The sequence below is a fragment of the Gadus macrocephalus genome, chromosome 6 (assembly GCF_031168955.1).
Source record: "Gadus macrocephalus chromosome 6, ASM3116895v1".
Lineage (NCBI taxonomy): Eukaryota > Metazoa > Chordata > Actinopteri > Gadiformes > Gadidae > Gadus > Gadus macrocephalus.
In genome coordinates, this window is record NC_082387.1 from 14822638 (window position 1) to 14837637 (window position 15000).

General features: G+C 44.9%; 2 protein-coding genes across 2 annotated transcripts in view; one reads left to right on the plus strand and one right to left on the minus strand.

The window, feature by feature from the left end:
- Positions 1 to 6: 6 nt before the first annotated feature.
- On the minus strand, positions 7 to 9159 carry bco2l (beta-carotene 15, 15-dioxygenase 2, like; the record flags this gene model as incomplete). Its single annotated transcript, XM_060054340.1, has 10 exons — positions 8954 to 9159; positions 6409 to 6586; positions 5924 to 6135; positions 5443 to 5558; positions 4820 to 4922; positions 3942 to 4088; positions 2333 to 2493; positions 1620 to 1787; positions 983 to 1120; positions 7 to 285 (listed from the first exon to the last, which is right to left on the minus strand). Coding segments are annotated over exons 1-10 (1536 nt in total), but the record flags the coding sequence as incomplete, so codon positions are not given.
- A 4986-nt stretch (positions 9160 to 14145) lies between these two features.
- Positions 14146 to 15000, plus strand: part of ela3l (elastase 3 like) — a 4307-nt gene continuing 3452 nt past the window's right edge. The window contains exons 1-3 of the mRNA XM_060054341.1: positions 14146 to 14303; positions 14478 to 14566; positions 14781 to 14878. Coding sequence (XP_059910324.1) covers positions 14264 to 14303; positions 14478 to 14566; positions 14781 to 14878 — 227 coding nt within the window. The 5' untranslated portion in view covers positions 14146 to 14263. The remainder of the gene's footprint in view (positions 14304 to 14477; positions 14567 to 14780; positions 14879 to 15000) is intronic.

Genomic DNA, 15000 nt, shown 5'->3' on the forward strand with positions numbered 1-15000 from the left:
CAGAAAAAATAACTGAAGCGCATAAACGGTGAAACGTCGATGAAATAACGAGCGAGCCAGGTTAGGCGACGGTGACGGCGCCGGTGCGAGCAACGGGCTGACCTTCAGCTCCTTGGTGCGGACGTCCATCTTGAGCAGTGAGTCGCTGAAGACGTGGCCGAAGCCGCAGGCGTAGACGTAGCGGTACGGCCGCCCGTTGTTCTCTGCGTAATTTATCTGCGGGAACTCCAGCCCCCCGTACTGCAGGAGCTCATCGTTAAAGAGCTCCTCGTAGGTTAGGTAAACCTGGGCAAGGGGCGGGACAAAGGGAACATTTGACACCAATTAGGGCAGCTTTGTTCCTCAGTGGATAATAGGATGGTAATTATGCTGAGTTGGGCGATTATGCCAAAGCAGTTATGCTAATGAGAGGTAAACCTATCCTATTGGGATAGCACTGGGCCTTAGTTTGTTGTTATGCATGTTGCCCAATACGATCTCATCAATGGGATAATGGGAATGTGTACAAGTCCGCATCCATCACATAATACAGTTTTCCCTTGAAATCAGCACTTTGTTAGCCGGGTAGCCATGACAACTAGCATATCACCTTTCTTTTATCAACAAGCTAGCGTCATTCGGTCAGAGAGAGAGAGAGATGAGAGAGAGAGAGAGAGAGAGAGAAGAGAGAGAGAGAGAGAGAGAGAGAGAGAGAGAGATGAGAGAGAGAGAGAGAGACGAGAGAGAGAGAGAGAGAGAGAGAGAGAGAGAGAGTGTGTGTGTGTGTGTGTGTGTGTGCAAGCGAGATGACAGCAAGGTTAGATATTATTCATTAAAAAGCTATTGTTCAGGCAAGGCGGCTTCTCCATGCAATCCTACCACTATCTTGCAACAAAAAGAAACTTGCCAATGTATTTCTTCTGACATTCATAAGATGTCAGTGTGAGGTGTGTTCAGTCAGCTCCCCCACTGACAGAGAGCAGCAGCAGTGTCACACACCCACCTCTCCGGGTCCTGTCTTCTTGGCTGTGGCCGTGCACAAGGACAGGTTGACGAGGTTCTGGTCCATGGGGGTGTCTTCGTCCACAGTGAGGGGAATGACATAGCGCCTCGGGAGGTTTCTGCACATGGAGTTGTAGAACTGACACAGAACACCAGAGGGGGTAGACATCAACCATGAGCAGTGAATATAAAGCATTTGCACGGAGGGTATGGTTTAAAGTCAAAGTTGCAGTTCCACACAAATATTATCTCCTGGAATATTACGCATCCCTCTTGATATGATAGATCAGTGAGTGCCAACCGGAAATGCCTTGATTGACGAGGCGTCTGTCTGTGTGTCTGTCTGTGTGTGTGTGTCTGTGTGTGTCTGTGTTTCTGTGTGTCTGTATCTCTGTGTGTGTGTCCGTCCGTGTGTCGTTGTGTCTGTGTCTCTCAGTCTGTGTGACTGTGTCTGTCTGTCTCTGTGTCTGTGTCCCTCTGTCTGTGTGTCTGCGTCTGTCTGTCTCTCTGTCTGTCTATCTCTCTCCTGGATATGCGTGTTTATCCTTCACCATGGGTCTCCCCATGCACACAGCCCCCCCAAGATCCTCCAGTCCTGTCCTTCTGTCTCTCCGTGGACGAGGGGTCCCGGGTCTCACCTTGTCCAGCTCCTCCCCGCCACGGCGCAGGTTCTCCAGGGTGAAGTCCCCGATGACGGCGCCGTCGTCCCCGCAGCACATGTCCATCACCAGGCAGCCGCCTTCCTCGTAGGCGTTGATCTGGTGCAGCGTGAACATGGGCTCCCCGTGGTACCTGACCGCGCTACGCTGCGGGGCCAAACCGAGACAGAATATTGGGTCAGTCACGTGTAGACCGGGTCGAACTGAAACAACGTCAGGACGTGTTGGTAGCCGTGTGGAGACCGAAGGAGCTGATGACTGAGTTTGTTGAATGGAGATTGGAGTGAAGTGGGTGAGTTTCTCCTCAAGGGAAGGTGGTAAGGATTTGTAATTATGTTAATGTCCCTGTTTTGTTTGCCTTTGATTTTCTCGCTTTTGTCTCCGACACAGAAAGATAGAGAGCAAACGCTCACTATTGTTATATTTATATTGTTATAATTTGTTGGCAGATAATCAAACAGAAAGGGTATCTTTTGTGTAAAAGTGGGACTCAAATGAACAAAAAGGAGTTTGGACCAATATACAAAGGTTGCCATGGTTTCCGTGGGAGAGGATTGGAAAGTGGATCTTCTTGTCATCTCCCCATCTTTGATGTTATTTGCGAGTGTCGGGCGGCGTCTGTCTGGCTCTAAGCTACTTAGCGCTCCCCTGCTGGGACCCGGGCCGGGGCCAACCGGGTTCAGAGACAGTACCTCGCCAGTGTGCCGGTTGACCAGGTGGAAGATGGTGTCGCACTTGGGATCCCAGGTCATGATCTTGTTGAAGCTCTTGCCCTGGACCTGGTAGAGCATGGCCTTCAGCATGTCCAGCTTGATTGGCTGCTCGATGAACACGATGTAGTTCTCAGACATGACTGGAGGAGAACAGAGCAAGAAAGAGATTGTTCTGTTGGAACACCTTGCTACCATGCAATGCTCTCACGCACGCACGCACGCACGCACGCACGCACGCACGCACGCACGGACGCAACACACACACACACAGGCACAAATGCACCAGCACTCACACACAAACATATACACAAACGCACACACACACGCACACAGGCACTCACGCACACACATATACAGTCTCACACACATACAAGCACTCTCTCACACACACACACACACAAGCACTCACACACACACATTAACACACAGGCACTCAAACACCCACGTACACACATTTACATCCGATGCATGCATGATGCACAAGAAAACTGCCCTCAAGGGAGATGCATGCGTGTTTACATGTGTACCATGCACTCAACATGCATCATACAACCACACACAGAGCAAAATGCCAACAACATTGGATTCAGAACTGCTGGCGAGGCAGACGGCAGTATCTCAATTCAGATGCATGATTGGAGGCTTAAGGTATACAGGCCCCCTGCTATTCTCCTACAGCATCACAACGTCCCAATGTCCAATTATGCCTTCTTGGTGCCAGATTGTCTGACAAGGGGAAGGGTGGTCTGGTTCAAAAGATTACAGAAACATGATAGAATTGATGCAGAACAATCAACTCCGCTCACGACGTCGACCCACACAGGGGCAAACACACAAACACCATCTGATTTGTGTCGAGGGCATACACACACGCGCGCACACACGCGCGCACGCACGCACCCACACACACACACACGCACGTGTGCACAAACATACACACACACACACACACACACACACACACACACACAGAAACGCTCACACACACAAAGATCTTATAAATCATCACCTTTTTAGCATTGTTCTATAATGTCTCTGGTTGGAAAAATAAATAAATAAATACAATAAATGGTTAGCTATAAAAAATAAAGGCTGAAATACGCAGACCTGAAGGACATTTCATTGTGTGAGTGCGTGTGTCTAGTGACAATGAGACAAATGCCGTCAGAGTCCACAAAGAAGGAAGACAACGTTTGTCCCGTGTGATGCTGCAGATGGTACTGCGTTTCTACGAAGACAGACCGATGCTACAGCTCTACAGAAACGCACGGATAAACCTGCCCATGAATCAATTAATCCCTCCACGAATCGATATAGTCAACAATTATTGAATAATTGTTTTAGTATACTACACGTGAACACTCCAGAAATAAACAAGATAACACTTTTTGCCGTGATTCTTTTTATTTTATTAGTGAAATAAAACGGGACATTTTGCGATGAGAACAATATTCCGAGTTTGAGATCTCAATCATGGGATATTGCTCGATATCCCGAGATAGCGAACCAATCAAATTGCGGCATCTTAGGAGGTTCACGTGTAGCATAAATATAAATGTATTCATAATGTGGATAGGTTTGGCCTCACCAAAGCTGTGGAAATAAGACGGCCTCCGGGGCTCGGAGGCGGGGATGGAGCAGATGACCTTTGCCCCGTACAGGTCGGCCACGTCCTCCTTGGCCCCGTCCCGCTCCGTCTCCTGGGGCGGGACGCGCACAATGTTGTAGAAGAAGCCTGGGGTTCATGTCAGGTTAGACAGAGGTGGAGGGCAGAGAGCAGAGAGAGAGAGCTGGGTTAGGGACCGGAGAGAGAGAGAGAGCAGGGTTAGAGAGTAGAGAGAGAGCTGAGTTAGGGACCAGAGAGAGAGAGAGAGAGAACAGGGTTAGAGAGTAGAGAGAGAGCTGGGTTAGGGACCGGAGAGAGAGAGAGAGCAGGGTTAGAGAGTAGAGAGAGAGCGAGAACAGGGTTAGAGAGTAGAGAGCGAGCTGGGTTAGGGACCGGAGAGAGAGAGAGTGAGAGAGCAGGGTTAGAGAGTAGAGAGAGAGCTGGCTTAGGGACCGGAGGGAGAGAGAGAGCAGGGTTAAAAAGTAGAGAGAGAGAGCGAGAACAGGGTTAGAGAGTAGAGAGAGAGCTGGGTTAGGGACCGGAGAGAGAGAGAGAGTGAGAGAGCAGGGTTAGAGAGTAGAGAGAGAGCTGGGTTAGGGACCGGAGAGAGAGAGAGAGTGAGAGAGCAGGGTTAGAGAGTAGAGAGAGAGCTGGCTTAGGGACCGGAGAGAGAGAGAGAGAGAGAGAGAGAGACAACAGGGTTAGAGAGTAGAGAGAGAGAGATCAGGGTTAGAGAGCAGAAACGGAGTAAGAGACGAGTGTAGGATAAAGAGACAGAGATATATATGCATAGACAGACAGAAGGACAACATTTTGTAGACGGAGACAGACAGACACTGGTAGAAGACAGACAGACTTACCACTCTTTCCATAGGAGTTGCCCATGTTGTAGGTTGCCCCGTCTCGGCCATAGTGGGGGTGGGCCGTGGCGGAGTTGACAGCCACGTACTGCGTCCAGTCCACCTGAGGCGGACAGACACCATCATCATTCTGAGGGCTCAGGGCCAATTATTTCATGAAAAAATAAATAAAGAACACCCCCCCCCCCCTCTGATTTATATCACACCCTGAGAACATGTGTGCATCAGGGAGGCAGAGTGTCATGGTTAGAGTGGTTGACTTCCAGAGGAATAGGTCTGGGTTGGAACCCTCATGTCCCCCGGAGGCATAATTGAGTAGGGGGAACCTGATAACCTGTACCTACATGCTCCTTCCACATGTATTTCTTTAACATTCAGCAGGCGCTTTTATCCAAAGCGACTTACAGCCATTCAAGCACACATTCACACACCGACGGCAGAGTGGACCACGCAGGGCGACAGCCAGTCAGGAGCAGTAAGAAGTGTCTTGGTCGACGCGGACACCTCGACAATCACCTAGGAGGAGCCAGGGATCGAACCAGCAACCTGCCGGTTACAAGTCAACCTGCCCTACCACCTGAGTATTCACTGTCAGTTGCTTCAGATCAGTCGTATGGAAGTACCTTCTCCTTGGTCTCCAGACTATCGGGGTCCACCCTCCTCATGTAGTTGGTCTCCGTGCTGACGAAGTAGTCCCCCTTGTACTTGACGAAGTTCACGCTGGCGTTGTCCGTGGCCTCTGCATGTCCACACACAGAAATATAAATGTCTCGTTGCACTTTGAGCAGTTGGTTTATTTATCATTGTTTCTGGATGACATTGTGAGGGAACGTAATAAAGGATGCGATCAAATCCATGCACATACATTAAAGCATGTTAGTCATGAGCACTTAGAAATAATACGTTTTTTGACAAATTACTCCTGACATTTCCTTTTGAAAGCGCTTCATTACTGTGCCCTAATTAGTCATATCCGTAGTCGGCATATCGGGCTTGCTAGCTGTTGTTGTTAGTTGCTTCCCAAGGAGAGGGAATCAGACCGACACAGAACTAAAATTAATTTGATTTCACTGAAAATATACGAGGAGACACTGGCGCACATACGGGGAAGTTTGAAGCGGGAAAAGAAGCGGGCGAAGATGTTCTTGCAGGGGTCGGGCATGGCGATGGTGCCGAACTCTGACACCACGATGCGGTCCTTCTCCGAGTTCTTGGTGTAGGAGTCGCTCCGCAGGAAGCTGCTGTTGTAGGTCACGTCTCCGTCCTTCACGTAGAAGCGGTGCATCATGGCCATGCCGTCGAACCAGTGGCTGTACCTGTGACACAACACGCACACACGGGGGTCGGTGTTTGATGTAGAAGAGGCGTCGGGTTGTTTGTGTTGTTTTCCGATGCTAGCTAGGGAAAGTGGACCGACTTCTATTCCGACATATGTATCTAATTGTCAGAGTTGCGGCACTTAGATTGTTTTCTCGTCCCACCACTCCGACAATGGAAACAGAAATGGTCGGAGTGGTGGGATGTTTGAAAACAAAAAAATGGGGGCATGTCTAAATGGCAGCATGTAACCCTAGGGAACATAGGCCTACTTGTCTTTCCCAAACTCAAACTTCCCGGGCCCGTTCCTCAGGAAGCTGCCGTTGATCCAGGAGGGGATGGTCCCCTTGATGTGGGTGGAGACTGGCTGAGGGGTCTCCTCGGCTGAGTTCACCAGGGCAGCGATGCTCACCAGGCCTTTGGCCAGCGGACATCGCTGGGTGCTGGAGGCTGTCAGAGGAAGGGAGAGGGAGCCACTAAATAAATGTCATCAGATTAAGGTGCGTTTGAAGTTAAACAGACAAAGATAGAGCGAATTGGTGTTTTTCTAATGTGCGCGTGCGCATACACACACATACACACACACACACACACGCACAGACAGACAGACAGACAGACAGACAGACAGACAGACAGACAGACAGACAGACAGACAGACAGACAGACAGAAAGAAAGACGCACACACACACACACACACACACACACAAACAGGTACACACACACGTGCAGCTGTCAACCATATCGTTGGGTTATCTGCTATCACACCTTAGGTTGCAAATGTGGAACTTCAATGAAAGAGTCGCTGTTATCTGTTATCTCTCGAATGGCTGCGCAGCGCACCTTTTACTTGAACAACCTCTGACCCTGCTCGCCTTTCCAAGGTGCTAGCCTCAGCAGCCTAGCTTATCCAAGAGGTCAACAGAAGAGCAGTAGCTATCTTGACAATTAACAGTTCATGGAGGAGATTAGCTAATCGAAGTGGTATTGACAGAGGGAAATGTGTTGTATCCATTTTGGGGAAATCCAACATGGACGCTTTTCCAACTTTCTTAATACAAAACAAAAATAAACATTTAAGTGTGATAGGTCATTACAATATACTGTACATCCGTTTCCCAGAGCTCTTGGAGCCTAGCATGATGGAACTCTGTGAAATGACACTATGGAGTGTGTGTGGAGGACGGCTGGTTTAGGCTGACCTGGCCCGAGTCAGACTGATTGGACTGGGCTGGGTGAGGCTGCAAACCTGTTATGCATTGACTTATAAATGTGCACAGGTTAAACCAGCCATCAGCACACACACTCGGAGAGATCTCCTGCATGGCAACATGGGGCAAAAGCTCATATCATTGTCAATTAACTTCTACATTAAACTGGTTTTCTCACATCGCCGTACTGTTTTCCTTGTCTGGAGGAGCCCAGGTCAGCTGGAGTTTTGGCATGGACATTGTTACAGAAACAATCCCTATCTCTGTCTTATCTGTTACCATGGGTACATCCTGCAATTGACTAACACTTTAGCTCAATATTATCTAGATAGTGAAATAGTAAGAAATATCTATGTTTGTGAAAATGTGTTCAATATAGCAAACAACAACTTTAACATTTGCTTTATCTTTTATATATATATATATATATATATATATATATATATATATATATATATATATATATATATATATATATATATAGTTTCTGTTGTTATGAAAACAGCAAATAAAGTCCTCAAGAAGCACCAACAAATGGACATACATCTGCCAGACACCTTTCACTATATTTGATGGTGAATAGACTGGCATGATCATTTTAGATGTTACTGTATATTGAGTGTGATTCGGATCAGGTTGGTGGTGGATGGCTTGCAACTATATTATAATATTGAAAAATATCTGCTGTGATTCATCTTGCCTCCCAAATGCACTTTTATGAAAGTATGTGGTAACACATAAAGATGAGCTCAGAGCTGTTGTGGAGATTGTTTTCAGGTATCTTCTTGTCTTTTTCTCATTTTGAGATGACCAAAAACATTAAGGCAGTTACATTAATTGATGACAGCTGTAACAGATTTTAAATAAATATTTCCTTTTATATATATTTTTGTGACAAGGAGGCATTACGTGTTTGAATATTGCTTTCCCATTTGAATAGTTGATTGAGCCTCTGGTTAATCAGATCATGTTTTCTATAAACAATAGTGGATTTGTGAAGTTATATATCTTGAGGCCACCACAACTGTCCCTTACTTTTCTGTGAGAGGAGAGAAAATTTGAAATTGTCAACATTTATTTTTACCATAGTGATAAATGATGTAGATTCACCCAGTGAGAGAGTGTGTGCGTGTGTTTATGTATGTGTGTGTGTGTACGTTTGAGTGTGTGCGCGTATGTGTGTGTGTGTGTGTGTGTGTGTGTGTGTGTGTGTGTGTATGCATGCATGCATGCATGCATGCATGTATGTATGTATGTATGTATGTATGTATGTATGTATGTATGTATGTATGTATGTATGTATGTATGTATGTGTGTGTGTGTGTGTGTGTGTGTGTGTGTGTGTGTGTGTGTGGACATGTACGTGTCCGTGTGTCTGTGTGTACGTATGTGTGTTTGTCCGTCTGCGTGCAACCGTGTCTTTGTCTTTGTATGTGGTGAATGACAACGTGCGTTTCATATATCTGTTTCTTAGGAGCCTGCCACCAGCATAAAGAAACAATCATTCAAACATATTTACACAATCATGCAATCTCGACAAGCATCGGCCTTCATACTGTTACTTCATATTGTTGTGGGTTCATGGCCACGGACACAGATTTTACTCACCGTTCTGGAGTGGTTTGCCTGTTTTCTTGGACATGGTTGGAGGTGCTGTGGTGCAGAAGAGAAACGCTAACCCTTTTTACGACACGTCGGCCAGCCAGGGAAACTACAGGCAGCAAAGTTACCAAGGACACTATCCGTTAGACAATGGGTGAACAAGATTATTATAGGGAAACGTTTGCATTGTGGGTAGGGTATATACAGGTAACAAAGCTAAGTGGGAGTAACCATAGAGTGGAGAGTTTAGGATTGGTGGGAGTGGCCAAGTTAATTGCAATACACTATTGGAGAAGTGGACACGTCTGTCAATCTGCAAGCAAGGCTGCAAGAAGGTTAAATGAATCTTTATAGCAGAGAAGTCAGTCCATAGTTGCTCCAGAGGGAATGCAAATGTGAACTATCTTAACCTCTCTCAGTTAGAAAGAGGAAGGGATGCATCTTAAGATACAGGGAGAATGTATACAATTGATTTTAATATGAATAGTAGCCTAATTATATAGACAAGGTTAATATAATTTGTATATAATTGTAGGTTATAGTTTTGATTGATATTTCCACGACATGTAGTTTCCAGCAGCCGGAGAGAGTCAGGGAATAGGGGAGTGGATCGTACTTTGCACCCTCCTAAATCCATGTTTATATGTGTAGCAGAAGGTACAGTCATTGCCAACTAATGAAGTAAAATCAGTGTGCAGGGGTCATGGATTGTCAACAGTGCTATTTAAGTTGTTGTCAGGTAACACACAAAGCTGAATTGTTATAAGAAAGTACAAATGATGGCGTTTCATTGAAATAGTACATTTGCCCAATCTCCATTGTGCTCTTCTTTCAAAGAAAATTGCATTACCATTTTTTTTGCATTGCCCAAGCTCCGTTATAGAAATTCAGCTCTAGTAGAAACTAAAATGTCAAACCCATAATAAATGCCATTTTAAAACTCAGATTAGGTTAACCAGATGAATCTTCCCTCACTGAAGCATTATCCAGTCGTCTCATTTGCATATATTTGTACGCAACACTCCTAGCAAATGAGCAATTAAAACGGCAGTCCTACTATCTCTAGTAACACTCTTTAATTCAGCGATATCCGCCGTCAATATATAATGACTTCACCGATTCAAACACGGCAGCCTTATCTAACCTTTACCCTCATAGGCTGGCTCCCCCCTTACACCCAGTTCTGGTCCTGGTTTATACACTGCATATCTTCAAGCATAAATTAAATTCTTCCACAATAATGGCAGTATTGCATCGCCATATAAGATCAAAACCTACAACAGACACATTTTGAATATTTGTTGATTCTCTTTACACTGGTCATAAACGTCTTGTTTATGAACAGGTACACCACCTCATGTGAATCGGTAGATGTTGTTGTTTGTATTGCGTCACATATATATTTATATCTATATTTATAACTCAATCACACCAGACACTCACTTCAAAGCACAGAATTAACAGCCTCTCAAATTCATCCTGGCAAATGATGATCCGTTTTTGACGTCAATCATTTTTTTGTTTATGTGATCCTTGAAATAAAGGTTGATCCAAACCTTGATTGACGTTTAAAAGCAACCTTTTTTATTTGAAACACACAATGATTTCCTCAAATATCTCCCTTTCCTTTATCATCAGTATATCTGGTTGGCAGTGTGATCTTTTTAAATGGTTCTTTGTGGCCATCAAACAGATTGAACAGTTGGGGCTGTTCGCTGTAAATCATCCCCAGGGGCGAGACGTTCTACTGTGCTCAGCACGGAACCCTTTGGCCCAGATATCTATAATCATAATTCACCTAATGGGGGCTGGGATACAAGTTCCACTGTGGCATAACCCACCATAAACCGAAGCAAGAAAGCAGTCAGAGTTCACCTCCAGTTCTCACAGAAAGACTCCTCTTAAAGCCGACCTGTCACAAAACCACAGGGTTGTTTAAAAACAGGCTTTAATTAGAATTAATTGTATCCGTTCAAAGTGTAATCACACACACACACACAAATGATAATCCTGAGGCACAGGAGATGGAAGTGAATCTTGTTGTGGTGGTGTTGAAGTGGAGTATTACAATAGAGTACAGACCAGACGATTATTGATAGAATTATCTTCTACTAATGTGTTTCCCCTTTCAGAGAGACTCGTTTTGAGGCAACGTGCCTCGGGACGAAGGCGTTATCGTATCGTCTTACGTTACCTTGCCTCCGTCTAAAAATAATGAACATTACCTTAGTTAGCCTTTCACTAACTGCTTATTATTCCACATGAAAATCACAAGCACATGCATTTCAACGCGCTCACACACAAACACAAACACACACACCAACAAACACACACACTAGCAAACACGAAAAAACACGTGCATTCAGGCATGCAATCCTGCACATGTGCACACAGAGTCACAGACACACACAAACTCACACAAACACACACACACACACACACAAACACACACACACACACACACACACAAACACACACACATGCGTGCGCGCACGCACACACACACACAAACAAACCCACACACACACACACGCACACACACACACACACACACACACACACACACACACACACACACACACACACACACACACACACACACACACACACACACACACACACACAATAGGCTAGACAAGGCAAAAGGAAAAGAGGACTACATTGAGAACAATCCCCTGATTTAACGGGCTGTCTTATCTTTAAAGATATAGTACTGCAATCAGTTGAAGGTTATGTGTGGTTCTTTCATTTCTAATGGCTCGCTGTTCCCCAGTCCTTTTGTCCTCTTTCCGGCCAGATGTTTCTTCTTGTTTCCAAGGATTCATTTTCACATGTTAGCTTTTACATCCACTCACTTTTTCAATTGGTAGCACAAAAAAGCTAATGGTAACATGAAAAAGATTTATAGATACACATTCCTCTTTCATGGGAAAGCCTAACTCACTGCTGTTGCTTTAGATAAATTGTCCCATCTAGTGGTGAGCAGCAACACAGAACTAACACGAACAAAGACAGAGATCCTTTAGCCTAGGAAAACATAATTTCATTCGGTGAGTGCTGCAGGCAGCACTCACCGATTGTTATTCTCAGGCATTATTTTTTCTTTATTATTCTCTACAAATCTTGGGATCCTATACCTTGAGTAGGGTAGGCTACTCCTATTTTTTTTGCCAATTAGATCTCTCAAAAAAAAGTTTTTTAGCCAATCAGCTCGTTTGAATTTTATGTATATTTATAGCCAACCATATTGCTCAAAAACAGCACAACACCAACATGGGAAAGGACCAGCGGATTCCAATGTTAGTACTTCCCAAAACAAGAACAGTCTCCTCCAAATATGGTGTTCTACAGTAATACCTTGAATCGCACACACAAGTAGATAAAAAGTAAACAGACACACACATCACTCACACTAACACACACACGCACACACACACACACACACACACACACACACACACACACACACACACATACACACACACACACACTCTCTCTCTCTCTCTCTCTCTCTCTCTCTCTCTCTCTCTCTCTCTCTCTCTCTCTCTCTCTCTCTCTCTCTCTCTCTCTCTCTCTCTCTCTCTCTCTCTCTCTCTCTCTCTCTCTCTCTCTCTCTCACACACACACACACACACACACACACACACACATACACACATACACACACACACACACACACACACTTGATTCAACCATTTCAAACTTTATCAGAACAGCTCAGCCACTCTATATTTAATCTCAAATGTATTCAAACTTTATCACATTAGCAATTTGTTTAACTCTTACACTTAATTTGTTTCCATCCCTTTTACATTTTTTAAATGTTTGCATGTTTAAATTTTTACTCAATTCAGGCTTCGAACTCTGTTCAAATCTTTCACTTGATTTAAGTCATTCAACATTTCTTTACGTCTTAAACTATATGGCTCTACTAAAACATATTTTCAACCTAACTTTGCAATACAGCACTCACCGCATTTTCTGATGAAAATATTTTTTTTTAATTTACGTAATCAACAATATTTTGTTTTCCACCAAGAAAATATGTATTATACCATATAGTTACCAAGGAAAGACAACTAGGACAACGGTGCTCTTGAACAGCTACCGAATACAATCATCTTTGCCTTCACATCAAAACTATTTCTCACCATTATACCCATTGTAGTCTGTGCCCCCCGCTTATCTCTAACTCCCACCCACAAATAACTATTGTTCTGAATCACTTTTCCTTGCATAAATAACTTTTGCACGATCTTGACACATATTTACAATGTAATCCAGCTCCGAAGGCACCGCACAATGAGACAGGATATCACCCAGGAAAGAATTTCTTTCTGTACTGACTTTCAGAACATAATCTTGTTCCAATCCTTCCAGTCCATCTCACTGTAGTACGATTTTACTTTGCTACTTGACAAAATGCCCCAGATATAAGGTATTTTAATATTTGTATAGTTTTTCTGTCATTTAATCAGCTTATTTTTATTATACGTAAAATATGTTGGATTGGCCTGTTGCATGAAGTGTAAGTTACAAATATAACCGTTTTCCAGTTCTACTTAATGTTTTGTGTATGCTTATAAGCCGACATTTGTTTTAACATTGCACATGTTACCAAACCTTTCCGCATTGCAAATCGAAAACTCTTTCTTGTGAATTAAATTTTGCTAATTTCCTGCAATTTCGACGCAACAGTCGTCGTATTCAATGGGGGATTTCCATGTTCATAATAAATAAATAAAAATATTATAAATGTAATAACTTAAAAAAATTGTTGTCAGACTGTTTATAGACCTACTGGTTTTCTGCTCCGTGCTGCCTGTTCATGAAATGCCTTGCTTGGCTCTCAAAGTGCCAGGTGTTACATTCCCGCAAGGATAGACAACATTTGGCCTTCAGACTATTAATATTAATATAAATAACATGCATTAAATAATAGGCTATGCTGGTGGGAAAGGTTCATAACAGGCTTATGATATGTAGGGCGTAAGGCTTGCGATCTAAAGTTTCAAAAGCAACAACAAACAAAGATATGTATCTCTGGTAGATATGGGGTCCACGTGCCATTGGTTCGAGTCCCCATAGTCGGCTTTGAGTCCCAAGGTCATGAGAATTGTTCCAAAGCACACATCTGTGTGACGGCAAAACTTCCGAGCCGATGCCAACCGTCACCGCCCTTGTTCATTGGTCCGTCGTTCTCCCGCAGAGTCCTCTACGGACCAATAGGAGACGCCGGTTGGGGGTGTCGATTCTAGACTCGGGTTTAAAAAGAAGCGTGCGCCCAGCCGTCGGACTGCAGAAACATCCATCAACATGATCCTCTTTGTGCTCGCCTCATCGCTCCTCGCCAGCGGTAAGAACATCTGGAGCTCCCCGTCACACTCTCTCTGTCAGGACTCGGGATGGAGTTCCTCTACGGGCGGGCTCCTTCCCACACACATGACTCACCGTTCCAGCCCGTGCCTGTTCGCTTTATCCTCTGACAACCTTATAAATAACCAGCTAAACTTTGTGTGTGTGTCTACAGCCCTCGGCTGCGGGTCCCCTCCCATCGAGCCCTACTCGTCCCGCGTGGTGAACGGCGTGGACGCCAGGCCCAATAGCTGGCCTTGGCAGGTGAGACGCAGACCGTAAACAGCGGCCTGCTGGTGGTGGAGCCTTAAGGGCTGCATCTGCTGCTTTAATTACAAACACCGGGGAAACCCAAAGCCATGTTCATGAGAAGATACAGATGAAAGGAACGTGTTTGAGGATGTTTGGTGATGTCTCTTCCTGTCTGGCTGTCTGTCTGTCCGTCTTCACGTCTCCTTCTCTCTGTCTCTCTCCCTAGATCTCCCTCCAGTATGAGAGGAGCGGTGAGTGGAGACACACCTGCGGAGGATCCCTGATTGCCGAGAACTGGGTGATGACCGCCGCCCACTGCATCAAGTAAGACCCAAAACGTGCAATGTCAGAACCATCAGCACCATCGACCCAGTCGTCATCATCACCAGCACCATCAACATTTTCATCAACCCTCATCCCCACCGTCATCACCATCATCATCCCCA